Source organism: Sitodiplosis mosellana, unplaced genomic scaffold (genome assembly GCF_009176505.1).
Source record: "Sitodiplosis mosellana isolate CC-2019 unplaced genomic scaffold, AAFC_SMos_1.0 Smas_scaffold_6197, whole genome shotgun sequence".
In the NCBI taxonomy this organism is placed as follows: domain Eukaryota; kingdom Metazoa; phylum Arthropoda; class Insecta; order Diptera; family Cecidomyiidae; genus Sitodiplosis; species Sitodiplosis mosellana.
In genome coordinates, this window is record NW_022601438.1 from 5,646,562 (window position 1) to 5,668,573 (window position 22,012).

The 22,012-nt window shown below is 35.4% G+C and overlaps 1 protein-coding gene across 4 annotated transcripts; it reads left to right on the plus strand.

Annotated features, from left to right (window-relative positions):
* The first annotated feature begins 466 nt into the window (after nt 1-466).
* On the plus strand, nt 467-21,617 carry LOC129577651 (proton-coupled amino acid transporter-like protein pathetic). 4 transcript variants are annotated; one of them, XM_055465063.1, is made up of 6 exons: nt 467-1,247; nt 17,079-17,155; nt 17,243-17,383; nt 17,552-18,367; nt 18,471-18,549; nt 18,621-21,617. In XM_055465063.1, exons 1-6 carry the CDS (start codon nt 1,200-1,202, stop codon nt 18,963-18,965), a joined length of 1,506 nt encoding a protein of 501 aa, XP_055321038.1. In that variant the 5' UTR covers nt 467-1,199; the 3' UTR covers nt 18,966-21,617. The 4 variants fall into 4 exon arrangements, with proteins under 4 accessions (XP_055321038.1, XP_055321039.1, XP_055321040.1 ...); XM_055465064.1 differs by having other exon boundaries at nt 17,082-17,155; XM_055465065.1 differs by lacking the exon at nt 467-1,247 and adding an exon at nt 14,516-14,623.
* Nucleotides 21,618-22,012: the final 395 nt, after the last annotated feature.

Sequence of the window (22,012 nt, forward strand, 5' to 3'; positions counted from 1 at the left end):
GGAAGTGAATGCGTGGGTGCAAGGGAGCCAGTGACAGTGCGCACTCCGCCAAAGTGAGTGAGAGAGCAAGAGCAAGAGCATGTGAGAGCATAGCACAAAGCGTCGGTGTGTTATAGAAATAACCACATAGTTCGGGCTAGAACAGCCCAACAATCAACGCCATATGTGTATTTGTCGTGACTATAGACAATTACGTTCATATAGAGAAAGACAGAGAACGAATGAGAAAAAATAAATAAATAAGCAAGTGTAAACGGTGCGGTTGCCAAAGCAAAAGCATCGGGAAAATTGTTGTTTCGTATTTGAAACGGTGGCGCGTTGTGGCCCGTTTCAATGTGTGCGTGCTTTTTTTTCGCACGACAAATTTCATACACCGACGACGAGAGAGTGAAGGAATAGTAGCAGAACAAAAAAATATATATAAACCTAACGCGCGAACGCTACACACGAAAAGCATATATCCACATTGAATCGCTACTCGGTTGGCACAGTTGTGCACATTCAGTATTTGACTGGCAACAACAACGGACGCTAAAATCAAACAGAACCCAAAGCCGAAACCAAAAAAAAAAAATAAACAAAACGAATTTTCGATCCCTTTTCAATTTTCTGTCGAAAGTTCTTTCGGTTTAAATGATTTCAACACGTCTGTCGATTGTTGTGAAATAACAGAAGAAGAAACAAATCAAAACGCTACATTAATGGAATAAAGAAGAATCAACCACTCATAAATAATGCACCAAAGTTTGGAATTCGTACATTAAAATACAGTGGGAAATTTTTTAGAAAAATTTCATTTGTTTTTGCGAAAAAAATCATCGATTCTATATCGACTCAAGTCATATCCACTGGATTAGAATAAACTTTTTGAATTTGATTGTGTCCTTTTTTTTCATTTTAACTGAGAGCGAAGAAAGAAAAACCGACGATTGGAAATTTCGGATTAAGTGTGAAATTCAATACCAATACCAAGTGACAATAATTCATGGAAAGCAGATCGCTGGTCGATCATATCCATCGATAACTCAGAGTACAATAACGCCTGACATTGCACCAGGTGAAACTTAAGGCAGTACCGAATTTTGATAACGTCCAAATTGCTGTGTTTTTGATCAAAGAAAAGTAAAGCAGAAGAAAATTACGAAAACGGAAACGCGGGGAATTCAGTCAACGTAGCGCGTCTGCACATCGACCTCAAAATGAGCTTGCATCATATTCAAAATGGGAAGACGCCACTCGCGTCAACGGTAAGTACCATTTCTTTTTTATATCTTGTTCATTTTAAGCACACAATACAACATAAAATCGCATGTAAATGGATCAATCCGTGCTCATTGTCCCCAAATTAACCCATGACAAAATGAGAAAAGTCATTCTCTTTTGCATTCAAACTTGGCACATGTTCGATCATTACAGGCCATTACTCTGTGTGTTGGTCAATTAGTTCTATTTTTCGTTTTCCGCGCAACAACAACCACAAAATAGCTAGTGCATATGCGAATGAGTGTACCGATCGGCGTGCGCAGAGCATACTCGTTGAATTTTTCTTGTGATTTTTTTTCGGACTTTGCCTTGGATGAAAGTTGAGCGCAAGCGCACTTTCACCGAATGACTTCGTGCATGATGCAATAAGGCAACATTCGTTAAATTAGGAACTCAATATTATGTATACGCGAACAACAATAGCCACGGCACAGCAAAAACAAAATTAAATATCACCGTGTACACAGCAATTTGTTGAATACACCCGCTCTCTGAACAACAACAAAACGTATCAATCACTGCATATTTATTTATTTTTCTCTCTCTTCGCTGCTTTCGTTTCACTATCTATCGTGCACCCAAAATCCGTTTCATGAATATTTCCGCTGTAAAGAATGGGTCGAGCGAGCTGGCCGCTCGATAAACGTTAGCTTTTGTCAATTGCATTCTCCAATTATACCTAGTCGTCATAATCAGATTTTTTTCGATCACCGTCACCGATTTGTTTACATCTACGTTGTGAATGCAATTGACGCATATTTCGCTCGACGAGAGCGAATGAGATCATTACGAGCAGCGTAACATTCGGACCCCGATTCAACGCCATCAAATCGATTGACAAACATTCTAATCACATTCAATTTCGCTTCATTTTCGATATGATGATTTTAATTAATGATCTTTTTTTCCACTTCTGGCTGTGTCTAACGAAACGGAAATTGACGTCATATGTGTGTTTTCAAGTTCAACGATAGACAAATCAATAAAATGATTTTTGAGGGTGACATATTGTGGCCGAATTACTGATAATAAATGGTAAAATTTTCGCATTGGGACTTTTCTCACTCTTCTCACCACCTTATCGTGCCACTGTGTCCATTTTTTCTCTCGATATCGTCATTCTATTCTATTCCCATCACGAAAAACAAACGAACGGGGTTTGTTTACAAAAGCTTATCAACCGACTGAATTACGTTGAATAAGCGGGCGGCCCAAACTTCAAGGCAAAACAAATAGAATCTGATAAGAAATTCTGCATTAACAGATAGATAGGGAGAGGAATAAAAGGTGTTAAACGCAACAAATGATAAAAAATTTAGTCATAGTTTACGTCATATGTCCAATGTGAGCGGCTCAAATACGAAGTGAATCAATCGGCGATTGACTCACAAATAACAACAATTAGTCGAACCGATTATCAGTTATATCATCAATTCGAATCGCGTGTACAAACTGCCTCTTTTTGACTCTTCTTTTCCTCTGCTTCGCTTGGCTTTCTCGTGAAAATGATTCACATGGAGTTATCGAAACCAATTAATCATTGCAATCAATGTTCGATGAAATTCCAATCGAATTTGAATTCGTTTGACAATATCTCAAGTAGCCAACTAAGCAACTGCTCGATTTTCATGTTAATTGTGTATTTGCAAATGAAAACAAAAACACTGAAAACTTGTGCACTGTATTCGCTGAAAACAAATATTGATATGTATGCGCGTTTGATTATCCTTAATCACACCATTAGTATGGTTTTTTTCCATACTTTTTCCGCTTACTCCTTTTTTCCCTCGAAATGGTGTGTCGGCAACGCGTGAGTGCGCATGCTTTTGTACAATGGTTTAAGAGCCAAATGATTCATACAGAGGCATACTTGTTGTCGCTTCGTTAATTTGAATAAATATAGTAGTAATTCGGCGAAATTGAATGGGGACCAGTGTGTCGGGTGCTGCCCGTGTTTGCGCTAGAACTTGAACTTCATTTTCGTTTCCACTGTATTCGTCGTCTATGACTCAATCGAATGAGCGTTGACACTGTTTCTTTTTTCTTCTTCTTTTTCTTCTCTCTGACTCAATCATTCGCGCTCCCCCTATTCATTACCACTCCGTCTCCATGTTGAATGAAGAAGGCAAAAATACAGTCGAAAGTTTTCCATGCGATCAAAAAAATAGAACCATAAAATGCCTATGTTTTCTTTTACACTGTCTCATTTCCGCGGGCGGGCTGTTGTTGTTTTGCATTTTTGTGGCGGAACTAATAAAAGTCCAAATATTTATCAGGCACACACATTCGGCAAACTATAAATGCGCATTTTCACATTTCATTACTACACAATGCCATGCCATTTGCACAAACGTTATCGTTCCGATGGACGTTCTTTTTTTTCTTGCTTCTCTCAAGTGTATTGGTCACGAGACGTTGTCGACAAAACTATTTACAACTCGTGTGTTTGTTGTATGTACATTTTTGTAGCGACCAGCACAATACGAATTCAAAGAGAAAAAAATGGACTCTATTTAATCGAAAGTGATGAAGGGCATTCGATTCATGTCTTCGATCACACACACACACACACACACACACACACACACACACAGGAAGATTGATAACTAAACACAGAACAATGAAAATATGCGCAAATAATCGCAATTATTCGACAGTGTTACGTCTTTCATTCATCGATTCGTCTCAGTCGAGAGCAAAGCACACAAATATGACAAGGGTAATATTGATGAAATTTGCAAAAAATAGTTACAATGCGTTTCATTGTTTTAACGTTTGGCACCGTTGATATTCTTTTTAAGTCGGTAAATATCGACATCATGCGCTATGTGTCAGATGACAAAATCGTACAAACAGTTCAAGTTCACTGCTAAATTAAACACAACTCACACACTCGTCAACACAAATCCATAGTCATTAAGGTTTTATCATGTGTGCACGGGTCTCGTGGCCCGAGGATTCCATATGTGTGTATTAGATATGGTTTGCCAGAAATTGCCATCAAATAAATGCAAATTAAACAAAATGTATAGCAGCTCTATTTGTTGCTTACTCACAGCTCAGACCAAACACACACACACACACACACACTCACATGCAACCGAATCAATAAACTCTCTGTCGGCATAAAAATTAGCTAAATTGGATAGAAAGTGTACAACCAATGGACAAACGAACGAACGAACGAAAAAAATAGATATGTGTCGTGGATTTCATCGCGTGCCACGGAACGTCGTTTATTCACAAAGTTCATAATTCATTTTTTCTAATTATTAATAAACTATTTAGTTTGTGTGTCATTTAATATTCATCGAATGAATGATTTCGGTTCGTCAAATCAAACCAAAAATGGTTTGGCAAATGTGCGCCGTAGGAATTATCCGTTCAATTCATAACAACAATTATATGATATGAACTAATATGTTCATCTGTTTTCTCCAATGATTTCGCTACTTTGACCATTCACAAGCTTTTGGATATTTTTAGCTATTACATTTTGCTAGCAGCAATTGGCTTGCTTTGAATTCGCCTGAACCAAACAATTGAATACATTCATTTTAACGTCATTTTTAATCTCTTTTCCTTTCAACTTCTTTTTTGATATTCTTTTTTTTATCTTCAATTATTCATTCCTCTTCTTCTTCTACATTGGTCAAGTATCAAAGAGCTGCCATTCAGAAGAAATAGAGAAATGGAGAGAGAGAGAGAGAGAGAGAGAGAGAGAGGAAAGCAGAAAAAATGAAAAAATAATACTCTCGATGAGTATGACAGCTTCATCATTCGTTCTCTTTGAACCTTCTTTTTTCACTTTCTCTATTCCCAATTGTGTGGACCTTATACGGTTTCTATAGAAGGTATCTGTGAAGAAAAGACTGTGCAATCTCTTTTACTTTGAAAAATCTCTTTACCATTCAAATCGAGTTGATTCGAAATATTCCACTCCAAAACCAAACTCAAACCCGATTCGTGGTAATAACAATTTACGATAAAGAAGAAGAAAAAAAAACGCAGTACCCTTGTGTGCCAGTAAGATTGGATTCGTTTCGGAATTGATAGCGTCAAAGAAAATATGATTGAAAATGCCAAGCTATTTTTATAATCACGATAAAGTTGTTGCAATTTTTTTTATACCCTTCAATTGTTCACCCTACACTACAAAATCGCTTACATTCCACTAAAACGCAAAAAAGCGCACCGAATCAAAGCGGGGGAGCCGCTTCGGTTATTGTACTGCACGAATTATTGTTTTTTTGTTGTTGTTGTTGTTGTCGTCGCATTTTATGTAAGCATACATTTTCATGCAAATCAATTTGCAAAGTTCATAGTCCAATGGTAAAAAATCAAAATGTAGGTACTAGCTAACAACCAACTCTATAAATATCTATGTGAATGGATGTGTGTGAGCGTATAAATTCGTTTTGATAATTTGTGCAAATTAACAAATTCAACGCGATTCACAACATAGATTGTACATATCATTCAATGAAATTTATGCGACTCGACACACATTCATTCACAGTTATTAAATAATTGCTCTTTTGTTCGAGATACATTTGCTGGTTGGACACACGACGACGCACGAGACATACACACGATCGACTGCGTTGACTGTGTATGCGCGCGCAAGCGCGCGGTGAATGAATTCAGCCAAAATTAGATTAGGCATCATCTATTCACGGCTCTCGATCTCTCACACATTCAATCACACGTCATGTATCGTTGTTGTTCGGAGCCAATGAAAAAGGAACAAACACAGTGAATGTATATGATGATTCCTGCGATGATGATGATGATGATATAAGCACTCAACATTTTATTTGCATTTTTTTTTATTCTATTCGAATTTTGAAATATAACAATAATAAACGTGGAATTGCACGCAACAAAACAGAGCGATGCTTGCGATTCAGCTCACCACTCGGGTGTATTGCCCATTATTTGCGGAGAAAATTGATTCACTCAACTTTTGAATAGAATTAAGTTCTGCTGTGGAACACAATAGTTTTTTTGGAAAAAATATTTCTCCGAACAAAATCGAGCACAGCGTGTTTTCATTCGAAATTGTATAATGATACCAAAGACAAATTCGATCCGCGTACAGTCGTCAACAGAAAAATGCTTTTGTGTTGAAGAAAAGTGAATTTGTCAAAACAACGAATTCGTTTTTTTTTTCGCATGCATTAAAAACGTGTTGATGCCACACAAAAAAAACGAAACCATCACATTAACCAATGCATAGGATCCAAAATTAGTTGGTTTGAAAATTCTCTATCGATTCTAAAAGCATTCTTTTGCGTTAAATTATCCTAAATTAATTTTTTTGTCGCATTTTTCAATGGTTTGTGCTTCAAACGCTCTGCTCCTTTCTCCCTCACTCTTCCTGTCTCTCCTTCCTTTTCTCTATCTCTCCCTCTCCGCCTTCTTCTCGCTATTTGTGTAGCATTCTTGGTCTTTTTCCACTGCATATTCTTGAATGTTTTCAACGCTATGTTTACGGAGAACATGCATAACATTCAATAAATAAACAAACGATCGCATGAAAAAAGATACTCAAACCCGTAATCAAATAACCGCAAGAAAGAGCGAAGAGAAAAAAACCGACGACATGCAAAAAAAAAATAACGGGACGGTGAGCGTTAAAAAGGAAAGACGAAGTGGTGACAAGAAGTAATGGTCAATGGAAAATTCCACTGACACATTGAAAACGTGCTATACATTGATTTCTTTCATCCAGCCAATTGCCAATTAGTTGGCCAGTTTCTCCATTTAAAAGCATTTGGATGTTAATGTTTCTTTTCTCTCTCTCGTTGCGCTTTGTTCACGCTGTTCGCAATGAATGATTGACACCGAGTGCACACGAGATGTGTGAGTGTGTGTGTGTGTGTGTGTGAGTGTGAGAAACCGAATGTTTATGTCAATTTTCGATGATCGAGACAAGTCCATTAATGTGCTATACATCAAAAATGGACTGTAAACTGTGGAAAATTCCCAATCATAATTTTTTACAAAGTGTTTTTATTACACTAGCACCACATCGATACAGTAGAAGAGGAACAGAAAAAAGAGCTGAGAACGACGGAAAAAAAATAATCCGAAGTAGTATGAATTTCATTGCGAAACGTTTTTTTTTTGCATTGATTTGTTTAACCCTCTTTTCGTTATTGTGGTTGTCGTACGCTTGTACAAACAATTACGGCGTCTGGCACAGTTTTTATCGTGTGATTATGCGATATTTGTAATTGAATGTTAGAAAATTATCGGTGACAGGCAACGCATTCCATTGATTTTGGTGGTCGGATTGATTGAGTCTCTGATCGGATCGATACCCATAATGTGAACAGGTCTATATCCGATTGTATATTGTCGGTGTATTAATATACTTGTCTGCCGTTTAAGTTTTTTTTCTTCATATTTAAACGATTTCAATACATTGGCAGGTGTTCTAACGGCGAACATGCAATGAGAGAGGGAGATACTTTTGCTTTCAAACAATTGGAAGTATGAACGGGGAATAAGCATAAATTGCATAATTACGCATTGTGCGCCACACGCGATTTGCACTCAATTTGATGATATTTTTTTTTTATTTCAATCGCTTTTGTTCTATAGTCTACAATGTAGACAGAGCCAATTTGATGGTTACATTTCTCGTGGCGCGTTCATTGATCGCGTCAAGTTCGTTTCAGTTGCATTCAAAACTTCCACATAAATCTCGTGTCTCACCACAAGTGACACTTGCACAATCAACACACGCTTGCCTCATTCGCTGTTTGCCCGATGTTATAATTGTTTCAGTGCAAACACAATAGACACTGGCTATATGGGCATACATATGTATGAAATCACACTGATGCACACCAACCGTATAATTATCTGAAATTGACTTTGATCTTGGCGCACGGGTTTTCCACTCGAATCAAACGATTCAAGATATTTCCATCTTTACACTCACATTCATTCTGTATCGAATCATGTACTCGCATTCATTCGAATCATAGATTGATTTTTTCATTCATCTCAAGCTTTTTGCGCTAGTATTTTTTTCGTCACAAGAACATAAAATTGATATTTCAATTGCATGTAATTCCATGAAACTCTCAAGTCTCAATTAAAAACTTGAACTGAAAATAGACTAAAATTAAAGGGAAATTCGACGGAAAATTTTTGCAATTACTTTTATTTCACGGTCTGGTATTGATTCCGTGACGACGAGATAAATGGAAAAATTGATGAATTTTCAGAACTTTGATTGGTATCGAACATTTTTTGTAGAAAAATCAACGAGAAATGAAATATATTCAATCCAATCGATAGTGAAGTTCACTGCAATCAACTAAAGTTTGCATTTGCATTATGAAAAATTCTCAGCTAATTTTATACGATAAAATGTCATTTTATATTCGTTTCCAACAGATTTGTCATGAAAGCATGCTCAATGATATTAAGAGTAATGTTCATACCGATATTTTTTCATTGAAATCAAGTATAAAAATCGCTTTAAAATTACATTCAATCATTGCCGTTATAATGCGATGAATTTCACCGAAAAAAAACTCCAATTATTTTGGCATCAATATGGATCAGAATTCAGAAGAAGCATAAAATAATGGAAGAAAAAAAGCTGCGTTCTACTCCGAATTCAGACAATCATTTTGCATTGATTGACTTAGCGTTTTATTTTTAGCATCACGGCTTATCAATCTCATAAATTGACGAAGACGATGGCGGCGGCAGCAACGGCAACGCAACGTGTTCAATTAATGTGCAACCTCACTTTGAAATTAGCCAACTGTAGAATAAATGAAATTGGACGTTGCACCACGAAAATATTCCACAATTAATACCAATTTGGCATTTGTTTGCAGCCGCCAGTCTTTAACTGGAGCAAGTGTGTGTATTCGTCTCTCTTCCTCTCTATCTGACTCTGTGTTTGTAAGAGAGAGAATCTATGTGTGTTCGATTTGATGCAAGAAAAAGGATCAAATTAATAAAACCAGCCGACCATTAACAGTCAATTGAAGCTGAGCATGCCGTTTCATTTACCATCAACTAAAAAGGGTTCATTGCCTATCTCGTTTTCCGATGATTTCCATTTTATTCACTCATATTCACTCTTGAATGAAAACCAATTTCTTGAATGAAAAAAAAAACCCTCATTCAAAGCGAGAGATCCGATTGTACACTTGAAAATGTTTTGCTGATTTTCGATTGAGTCATGAGTAAGGGAGCAAAAGAAAAGAAAAGTTAAAATTGGGAGAGGAAAAAACGCGAATTTAAAGGGAAAAGCTTTGAATCGCGCGTGCACATCATTATGATATGCAATTTTTGTCACGTTGATTGGTCAATACTATACTCGCCGCATACCGTACAAGAAACGTTTCCAGCAAACAAAATGTGCGACCGTGTCGTGTGTTTTGTTATCGCAAATCAAGCGAACTAAATAAATTGACGCTTTTTGATTCAAACAACTCAAACAAATCAATTTGTGTTCGGTTGTTGCTTTTACAAGGCACAATCGATCGGGTTCGAAAGTGTACATTTTGGAATGAGAAGGCAAACAATCGGCATAACGTATCCGGAATAATTTACTGAAATATTTCTCGTTGTTGCACACTTGTTTCTTGTACACGATCGGAAATTGTCTTCGTAGATTAGATTGTTGGGTGGTGATTTGCAAACTTCGTTCAAATATAAGCAGAAATCATTGGCCGTTTTCTGAATTGATCAACATTGTATGCGGTTGAATCATATCCACACGTACCCACATTATGTTCGATGGAAATAGGAAGTAATTGCACGTGTTCCCAAAGTCAGCGTCACATTTGCGATCACAAAAACATCGATGCATGTATCGTAATAGAGTGCATGCGTCTTTTTTTCTGCGAGTTGGACCAACGCCAGATGACAACCACTAAAACTACCGAAGCGAATGAGAAAGCATGACAACTATGCATCGATGCATTTCAAAGTCTCACGAATCGTGCACACGTCAAACGCGCTGAACCAATTGATCGAAATTCAAGTGTGCTCAAAGTCAAAATCAACGATGCAAACAACTCCGTTTCTATTCGGGTAAACGCGCGCGACAAACAAATCACACGAACGAAAAACCACGCAAAAATCAATCAAAACCCATTAAGAGTGACAATTGAATTTGATGTGTCTCTTTCTATTTTCGATGATTGCAGCACTTGATGTATGTGTATGTGTGTGAGTGACAAATTGTTCAAGTCAGGGACAAATTTGCATACGGAAAACTACCAATTGAATGATTATCATTTTTATAAGTTGCGCACTATTTAAAAATAAACTTTGGAACCGCAAATGTTTAGTTTTCTAGCGACGATCAAATTAGATACATTTCACTCAAGCAGGAAGAAGTATAAAAAGATTGAAAAGCGATGGCGTCGGTGTTGATGTTTGAAATTCAAACTTTGAATCAGCGGGCTGCAAACCAGCTGCTCTGGCTAACTTTGCCAATTGGATATCAATCACACACGAACTTTTTGGCGTCGCATCATACATGTAAATTGATACAATCGAACACTTGTGGGAAAATTTGTTTTGCTTGTTGCCTCTTTTTTTTTCTTCGGTAGTCGTTGTTTTCTTTTCGGTCGATGCGACTTTTTAAACATGTAAACGCGTGCGCATTAGTCCATGCACTCCAAATGACCTTGAGACTTGCGACAGTTGATTTGATTTATTTGCCTGGCACACAATGAATATACCGCTATTTTTACGCCCGACCACATGCGCAAAAAGGAACAGCCATAGCGAGAGCAAAAGAGCGTTGGAAGGGGAGAGAAAAGGAAAACGCACATCGTGCACTGAGAAGAGCGAAAGGGAAGGAAGGGAGTATATTTAACATCAGATGATGCATAGATCTTATGTTTGAATCACATCTTTGCTTGTTATGATCCTAGGAAAAAATTACGGCTTGCAAATGAAATTGTTTTCTTCACGAATGTTCTAAAAATGAAAAAGAAATAGTTTTACGACTTCCTTAATGCGTTTTCGTTTGTTTATACCCAAATTGTTCCCATTTCCTTTCGAACTGCCATTGGCCTCAATCGATTTGGAGTCCACATAAAAACATATTCGATTCAATGTTCGTGACACTTGTTGTGAACTTCATTCGGTGAGGACGATTCAATATAGCAGATTTCCTGACAAAAAGATATCATTAAAATAGGAGAAAAGATGAAAAGGCGAAAATTGAAATAAAAACAAAAAGAAAAAGGATATCAAAACATTTCTCTTGATATCATATCACATTCTATTTACACCTACTGCAATATACAACGTCTGAGTGACTTAAATAGCCTACAAATATGCGATCCAAATTGTAGATCTAAAAAAAGATAAGCAATAAAATGAAACGCAAGACATTTTGATTGCCGCCAACAACTGTACGAAATCAATTGAACCCAAATGACCAACTGGTCAGTTTCTCAAGTAAATGATTTAATGCGACGATATCAATTTCGGGGGTTACAAAAAAACCCGGTTCTGTTCCAAAACAAAAGGCACGACATTGCCGACTATTAATAAAGAACATTTAAACTGACACAACCAAATTGTTTGCTGTCGAACTTTGTCCCGCTCACACCAACTGTCACACTGACTCGTTCGTGCACGAATTGCTGTTAGCGTGAAAGAGATGTTGTTCGCAGTAAACTCAGTTTAGATGTTCTTTCCACTTAGCTCAACAAGTTATTGGCACAATGAGTGTGCGGCGTGCGTCTTTCGAAATAAATACGCACATATTTCATGGCACGTGAATTTCTATGAATGGCAACCGCTGCTTGCCAGTTTTTTTTCTTTCTTTCTTTTTCTTCTTCTTTCAATTGAACGCATGCAACCAAAAACAGAAGCAAAAAAAAAAAAATATTAAAACAAATCGACAAACCATGAGCAAAAAAATAATATAAAATTGCAACCGAATGATGGAATACATACGTTTGAGTTATGGCTTGAAATTTTTGGCAATGGGCCAGTCATCGTTTTGGTTGTGTTTCAAACCGAACCGAACCAAAAGTATCTCGATCCAAAAGTTGTATTCCATTTCAAATGGACTGCGAGCGTGAGAAAGAGCGAGAGAGAAAGGATACACTGACACGGACATGACACTGCTCTATCTCTTTCATGCTCTGCCACTGATTCGAGCCATGTCAATTTGCTTCGCATTTCTCATGCTCTGTGCATAAATATTGTGTGTTTTTGGCATGTGGCCACGACACTTCTAAAGAATAAGCCTGCTTTTTTCTCTCCTCAAATATAATTCGATGTGGTTTTTCCTTCTCTCGTTCATTTTTGGCATCCAAAATATTATTGCGCATGTGATTCCTATTACACATATTCCACCAATACACACTTTTTAATAGATCTATTTTGGTCGCTTTTTAGAAGACAAATCAAAGTAAAAATTCTCTTCTGAAGTAGAAAGTAGAAATGTAAGGAATTAAATGAGCAACGCAATAATAATTGGATGAACTGTTACTTGGATGCCGCATTGATTTAAATTCAATATTATTACAGTAAATATGGCATGCAGTGAAATTAATAAAAAATAATTTTCTTCTTAGATAAATACACGTCAAAAATTAGGGCTGTATAAAAATAGATATTGGAGAATCGAATCGGTGGTTACACGCCATCCATAATTGGTAGAATATATTTCGTTAATGATTTGGTCTTTAGTTGTCGTCATTGTATGCTCCTTTCAAGCGATAAAAAAAAAAACCAGGCTAAATTTCCGTTGTCACAATCAATTACATTCAACTCAATGTATAGCCACAGGCGATTGCACATTGTAAATTCGCGTCTTGACGCAACTATCTCTTTTCTCTCTATTGTAATATCCATTCCATATATAGATGTAGATACAACGGCGACATTGACAGTAACACGCTCTATGACAACCGGCTATTTATTGTGATTGACATTGTGTGTGCCAGGTTGCCCGTGTTTCGAAACAACTCCATTATTTTCGCCTGTTCGAGGAAATGTTATAATCACGTCAAATGTCACGTCATTTAATTAGTAACTATCAAACGCGTCGACTGTGCATTCGCTAATTGAGTGTGTGTACTGTGCACAGATGGAGATAAAGAAAAAAAGGCACAAGAAGAAACAATCTCATTACAAATTCAGCACTTTATTTATTGTATTCTTTGATTGATAAGATATGAAAACACGGGCACTTTTTTCAACATCTCTTCGAGTATCAGATAAAATATGTGTTGAATCTTTGATCGTAAGATGTTCAATGACTTTGATTCAATGGCCGAATTGATACCTTTTCGCTGATAGAGGCAAAATATTGAACGTTCGTTCTTCTAGTAAGTGTTTCGACAGAATTTTATTCGACCGTGACCGTTTGACCGCTATACACATCGAATGGTGTCTCTTTTTCATAGAATGAAGGTGTGATTTCTATGAAAAAATAAAAATGTGGCCATTTAATTTTGAAGATCAAAAGAATTTATTGTATCGTATGACTTCATCGATTTTCGGTACGTCATTCCCATGGAAACACTCAAAATATCACTGAACATCATCCGATCGATTAATTTAATTAAAATTAAATTTAAATGTGTTCGACATTAAATCAAAATGTAAACCACAATTTTCACATGTATTTTGATTGAAACACTTGACAAAAAGCAGCAAACAATAGGAACAATCAAGACCTAATCAATAGTAAATCTATAATGATCAATTCATTTCAAGTGCCCAATTTAGAAAAAAAAAATTAGCAATTGAGCTATCTATAAAACAAGCAACTGGACAACACAAGCGCCGTTTTGGATAATTCTGGTTGTAATTTTCTCTTTCCATTTACTCACTCTCATTGGAATCTTTTCTCTTTTTCAATAAGTCTCTCATTGGTTTTGTCTCTGTCTCTGTTGTTGACTTTGACTCCCTCTGCTGTCTCCTTCACTCTCGCTATGATTTTCTCTCCAACTCCCTCGTTCTTCTGCCTCAATTCAAAGATAGTTACGCATGGCATTGACGATCAGCTGCTTTTTTCTTTTCCACTAAGTGTCCGCTTTCCTTCGTCTGTCACATAGTATTGAGATACTTTGATTGATTGCAATTCGATTGATACAAATCGATAACATATTTGAGTTGATAAAACGTTTATTATCAGCATGCAGTTCCTTGAATTGATAACAAAAAAAAACGAATCGCTTATCAAATGATGAGCCCCTCATTGCCTATAAGTCGAATCAAGTCCTTTGCAATGAACAGTAGCACCTGATATTTTGGCTGATCGTTATATCTATTCATCGATTGAAAAGTTAAAAAAAAACGATCTATTCAATTTAGAAACGGCATTCAATTTCAACGTGACAATGTAATTGTTTAAATTTTTCGACTTTGATCATCATCATGTGCACATAAATCATTCGATAAATAGTATGCATATATAAGGCTAGTGTATTGTTGCATTGCTCACCGTTTGACGCAAATTGCGACGACTCAGATATGTTCTTCGCATTTTTTTTTAACTTTCTCACGTGAAATGTGAGATCGTCAGACAACCGAAGTGTGTATATCATAAAAATAGAAGTGAAACAATGACGTAGCCGATGAAAAAACGATGACGTCGTCGACAAAGCGACGACTCGGTGCGGTACAAACAATTTTTTTACCCACGGACTTAGAAGAAAATAATCGACGAGCGAAAATAAAACGGACGATCTTCTCAATCAACACGAAATATAAGAACCCACGATCTATTTTTAAAATGGAAAACACAAAACAACTCTTTTCGGAAAGCAAACGGAAATATAAACCTTATGTCTTTGCGTTTTAGTTGAAATTTTTTGTTTTCGATATGTGAATAGAGAGCGAATAAAAAAAGAACTGTTGTTTATTTACATTTTGACTATCGGATGTACCGAATGGGTTCAGCCCAATGGCGCAATTCTCATCGAAAGAACAAAAACAAGGAACATATTTTTTTTTATTTTCGCGCAAATAACTAAACGGCAAATTTGTTGTCGAATTTTATTTTAAACGGTTCCGCTATAAATTGTTCATCGTCACTCGTATACATCGTAACCACTTGTCACCAACCCCGAATAAATAAAAAAAAGAACCAAATATTTTCGCAAAACAAATTGTAATTTCGATTTAATCAATTGCTGCAATTTAAGCGTTATCTATACGAAATCTTTAGTAAGATATGGAGCATTCTTCAAATTTGAATGAAAAAGAACCCAAACACATAAACGAATGCGAACCAATTAACGTTATTTATATTTGCGTTCCGTTTATGTTGTCAAACACCTAAAAGTCTGTTTGATAAGAAAAGGAAATATGCAAAATCAAATCTGTGCTCTTGTTTTCTGCCGGTTTCGTTGACAAATAATACCTACTTTGTCTATACGATTCCAATGGGAAAGAAAGTTCTCGTATCGATTTTAAAAAAAAAATGGTTGTAAGCCATTCTCAATACCGTCTCATCGAGTATTGAAATCATTTGAATTAACCTTCAACCATGCTTCTTATTAAAAAAAAAACATTTAGTTCAAATCCGTTGAACTAATCATGAAATCATAAAAACCAACAAGAAAAACGTGTTTTTCATTTATTCACGTTTTGACAGGCCCGTACCGTGCTTTTTTGCCAGAAAATAGTGATTCTAGTTTACCAAGTGATAATTTGCCCGAAAAAAACACTTATTTTGAAAAAAAATCTAGGGGTGCTTTTGGAAGTTTACGGAGTTATGGGGCAAAAATGCCAAAAATCACGAAAAATCAAAGTGGTCCGATTTCGATGAAAATTGGTACACGGGATAAGTGAGAAAATAGAAGAAATTTGGCACTAAAACTGGTGATTTTTCGTGATTTTTGGCATTTTTGCCCCATAACTCCGCAAACTTCCAAAAGCACCCCTAGATTTTTTTTTCAAAATAAGTGTTTTCTTGGGGCAAGCTATTACTTGGTAAACTAGAATCACCATTTTCTGGCAAAAAAGCACGGTACGGGCCTGCGTTCTGACATCTTATAACATCTTCAGATGGCATTTAATTGGTTTCAAAAGTATTTTTCCGTTAATTTTTAATTTGAAAATGAACGGAACACCTCTCACCAGCCCCTTTAGATAACTACATTTTGAGAGTAAATGTAGAAACATGTTATTTTGTTTTGTTTATTCGATTGATATGGAATAAGGTGGTGACGTCAAAAATAATGATTTGTTGCCAAGAAAGTATCAAACTAGGCTAAAATAAAGTGACGTACGATGTTTCTGAATGGTGGAATGAGTCATTTGTAGTAGAACAAAAATGATAAAAATGATATACGAGGTTTTTGATAATCTGTGATGACGATTAAAATTGACGCGTTCATTAATCGTCAATTACGATTTCATTTTTAAATTACTATTTCGTTTAACGATCGCGCGAGAGAAAAAAAATAAACGATGAGAAATCAAATTTTTATCTTAATTGACCGATAGCACTTATCTAAGTATAGTATTTATCTTAAATGAAGAGAAGATAGCAGTTATCTAAGATGAAGAGAAAAAGTGTGAATTTTCCGTAATATTTATTGCCAAACATTGTACATTCGATGGCATTGAAACATCACATGTCAATCATTTCACAATACGCCTGCCTCTTGTTTTGACATGTAGCTAATACTAAATTCAATTGAATTTTTTGCCACACACACACACACACATTTCAGCATCGATTTATTTTCAGTTGTTTTCTTGTGTGTACACATTTATTTTTCCACTTGAAATAGTTTTTCTCTTTTCTTTCAAGTATCGCTAACAAGTGTAATTTTTGTTTGTTTCAGAAGTTTAAGCCCGTTATTACGAACGGTGAACGGAAAGGCCTATCAAGATCTGAACTATCGAGTATCGTATTTACTAAGTAAGTTGAATCCAATAAAACGCTAATCGAAATTCTATGCAAATCGATCAAATTGATAACAACAATTCAATTGGTTCTTCTTTTCAGTTACAAGCTCGAGATGAATGATGTACAAACGGTGACTGGGTCAACGTTGGGTTCAACTTTTCCTTTGGTCAAATTGCCGCGTGATGAAGAGTCATGCGATTACAATCCTTTCCATCATCGAAAGGTGTCACATCCAACAACGTAAGTGCATTGATAACCCACTTTTTTCCCTTCATTTTTTTTCCCTCTTGAAATTCTCCAAAAAAAAACAACAACAAATTATAATCAACAATTTGAAAATAATCGATAATTTCATAATCGTGTTTGTTCTTGTTCTGTTTTTTCTCTATTTATTTTTTCTTCACACAGTGATGGTGAGACATTGATCCATTTATTGAAGGGATCATTGGGTTCGGGAATCTTGTCAATGCCATTGGCATTCGCAAATGGTGGACTGTGGTTTGGACTTGTGTCAACCTTTTTAGTTGGTATCATTTGTACATACTGTGTGCATATTCTGGTGAAATGTTCACATATATTGTGTCGTCGTGCTCAAGTGCCATCGTTAGCGTTTGCTGATATTGCTGAGACTGCATTTTTGGCTGGTCCACCTGAGTTGCACAAATGGTCACGCTTCGCCCGTTTCATAATCAATGCATTTCTGGTGGTCGACTTAATTGGCTGTTGCTGTGTATACAATGCATTCGTTGCAACGAATGTCAAACAGGTGGTCGAACAATACTATCCGGAATTTATAATGGATCAACGATTGTATATACTGTGTCTGTTACCGTTATTGCTTCCAATCAATATGATTCGAAATCTCAAGCATTTAGCACCATTTTCAGTGGTGGCAAATTTACTGATGGCCATCGGCGTTACAATTACCATGTATTATATATTCCGGGACCTACCATCGGTTACCGAACGGCCAGCCATTGCTGAATGGCATAAATTGCCCATGTTCTTTGGCACGGTGATTTTTGCACTTGAAGGAATCGGTGTGGTTATGTCATTGGAGAATAACATGAAAAATCCATCACATTTCCTTGGATGCCCTGGTGTACTTAACTTTGGTATGGCGTTCGTTGTCATTTTGTATGCTTCCGTTGGATTTTTGGGCTATTTGAAGTATGGCGATTCGACTTCCGTTAGTATCACACTGGATTTACCGGTGGATGAATTGTAAGTGTTTACTTTTTCGTAGCCAAACAACTTGTTTTTATTCACAAATTTCCTAATTTCGAAATTTTACCAATCAAAACCCCGTTTTTTTGCCCCACAACAGGCTTGCTCAATCCGTCAAGTTGGCCATTGCGGTTGCTATTTTCTTCACCTATGCACTGCAATTCTACGTGCCAATGGAGGTAAGTCTTTATAATAAAAAAAAAATCATTTTGACTTTCGGGCTAAACGAACAACTTCATTTTATTCATAGATTATCTGGAAGAATGTACGTGGCCATTTCTCGGAAAGCAATAAAAACTGGGCCGAATACGCGATACGGGCTGTATTGGTGCTTGGAACGGTGGCAACAACCGTTGCCATACCAAATATTGGCCCATTCATTTCGTTGATTGGTGCCGTATGTCTAAGCACATTGGGTCTAATGTTCCCATCAATCATCGAAATTATCACATACTACGAACGGCCCGGCTACGGTAAATTCAATTGGGTCCTATGGAAAAACATTCTGCTGATATGCTTCGGTATCACCGGTTTTCTCACCGGCACCTATGTTAGTTTACACGAAATTTATGATGAAATTTTTAAGAAAGTGTGATTCATTTTGCCATTGTATTCATAAATATACATACACACCTATATATATATATATATATATATATTATATATCATCAATCGATACAGAGAGAATAGAGCGGACGCAAAGACAAATGTTCAAAGCACTAGTTTTTAGTATTGAAAATGCTAATCAATTCATTTTTTTTTTCTTAGATTTTAACTTTGAAAACAAACAAACAAAAAATGAGAGAAATTAACCACAAAAAACACATACACACATGATGATGATGACCATTATTCTTCATTTTAATGATTCCTAATTGTAAATCAAACTGTATTTTACAAATGTTCGATTTTGTTTGTTTATTATTTAGAATTTAGTGCAAAATCAAACGACGGCCTGTCCGCACACAGCATTTGATTGACAAATGAATAGAAAAGATAAATTGAACGACAAAAGAAGTGAAACAACACCATCAATTTAGAGACAATTTATCGAATTTGTACACACATTTTCTGTAGTTAGCGTTTTCGTTTGGATTGAATATGCACAATTTGTGAGCTTTTATTGATAGGCGATTAAATGGAAAGCAAATGACTGTGTCATTTCTATTTCAATTAAACGTGCTCAAAATTAAATGAACAGAAATAATAATAATAAAAAAATCAACATTAAATTTAGTATTTTTAAAATCTATATTTAGTATAACATTTCATTAGGGATTAGATTCCTTAGGTCGTGTCTAATAAATTGAATGAAAAAACAACAACAAAAGTTAGTTTGACGCATGAGCTAGATTTGCTTGCAATTTGACTTAGGTGATGAATATTTAAATAAATTCACACAAATTCTTGCCGATTGATGTTATCATCATTATGAAACACAATATTTCGGATGCGATAAAACAAAATTCACCATAAAATCATTTCAGATGCAAATAGTTACGATAATTTATCAAAGAATTACGAAATTTATGAACAAAAATAGTTCCATATCAAAATTGTATGTCAATCAAATTGGCAAGTCTTTCATAGACTTTGCAAAAGGACTAATTTACACAGACACACAGGCAACCCAATTACAATAGAACCAAAGTTTATGCAACTAATAAAAGCTAAAGCAACTTAAAGTGATTTATAACAGATCAATTTTTATCTAGATGGTAATTAAAGAAAAAGAATAAACAACAAAAGATTAGAACAATTAAGTAACACACTGAAGCTATAACACACAATTAGTCTATTTTGTGAATGCAATTTGTTTTTTGTTGTTGTTGTGTTTTTATCCGATACAACTGTTTCAATTTTTACCGTTCAAATGCCATAGGCGCATACATAGTGTGCATTATACACAAGTCAAACAATAGAAGAATGTTTTTTTTTCTTTTTTCCTCTTGAATTTGCACTAAATGAAACCAAGCAAACATAGCACATCCGAATTAATGTCAATTCTTTTTTCAACATACATATACACACAGGTCCAAAATGTGGTTTCAATCGATTAGAAAATAAAACTGTGAGAATTAGTGAAATGAACCGTTGTGATACTATTCCAAATGAATCAATTAAATTAGTGAATATGCCAGATATTTGTATCGGGTCTGAGATAACAGCGAACATCAATTGAGTTATCCGCGGATATTTTTTTGAGAAAGAGAGAGAAAAAGAGATCCGACTTTGTTAAATAAATACATAAGGAAAAAATATTAGCTCCGCTTACCTCTGTACCACACATAATTTCTTCGTTTTTTTTTTTAAATTTAGTTTTTAGAACATTTTTATCGTTTAATTAAAATGAAAAAAAGAAAAAAAAAACATTGCAATTTTTTTGTGCCAATTCTATAGCTGTTTTCCTCTGATGAGCGTACGGATATATGTGTGCCTTAGCTAAGTCCAAATTCAATTATTAATTTTTTATTTTTCAACAATTGTTGATTTTTCTTCCTTTTTTTTCAAATGAAAATTCGGGGTATTTAAAAAACGCAAATGAATTTATTTCCTTTGATTGATTTGAAATGGAGAAAAGAACCAATTGCAAAGCATATGTACAATGGATGAGAACAAATCCAAGAAAAACACACACAAAATATTGAATATTGTATGAACATGTTTTCGAACATGGAATCGGAAACTGGATGATAAATTTCGATTAGAATCGAATAATTCAAACTTTCATTGTGATTTTACTACTCAAGTTCGAATCGAAACAGGTTTCTTTTTAGATAGACATTGTTTTTGTCGTGTCATAAGAATATATCAAATTGTATTGTTTTTTTTTACGATAAATCATTTTTATTTTGGAGTCATTTTCAAAGTAACGATGTGAATCAACCCGCAAACAAGTGCCTTAACACTCTCTCACATACACACAAACGGAAAAATACAAACAATCTCTGTTTTTTTCTTTCTATTTAACAATTTCAATCCCCAGAACAAACGAATTTTTATTTCTCATTCTGGACATTGTTCTTTATTTGAAAATTTGCCAATGGATGCATTGCATGCTCAATAAATTGTATCAAGACCGCGAGGAATTTATTGTGAATATTTTTATTTTTTTGTTTTTTCTTGTGGAATTATTAAAATCAATAAATTATATGTAAGATCCAGACATTGTGTACAATTGCATTGATTTGAACAAACCAACAAACACAAAAAAAAAAAACAATAAAAATTTGAATAATATGAAAAATGGCTTTGTTTTCAATTACTCTCCACAAACTGTTGAATCGATCGACGTCAATAACAATAGTTACATATTTCAGTTCTTGTTTTAATGCCCAAGGTGGTTCGAATTCAAAATTCGGCGCATTTCTCACTGGAAAAGTTTTATTACTTACCAAAAATCCAAACCTAATTCTCTTGCGCGCGTTTTTGTTGATTTATCGACCGAAAACATTTGATCCACGTCCAGACGTCATTATCAAGTCTTATCGCGAATATAGTGCATAAAAATAACGAAATTCTCGTAAATAAATGTGGTGAACAACAGCCGCTGTATTTGATGGCAAAATGTTCACATATGGAAGTGAGCAGAAATTTAGCGGAAAATGAACAATTGGCCATTAAATCACTGAGGTCGTGCAA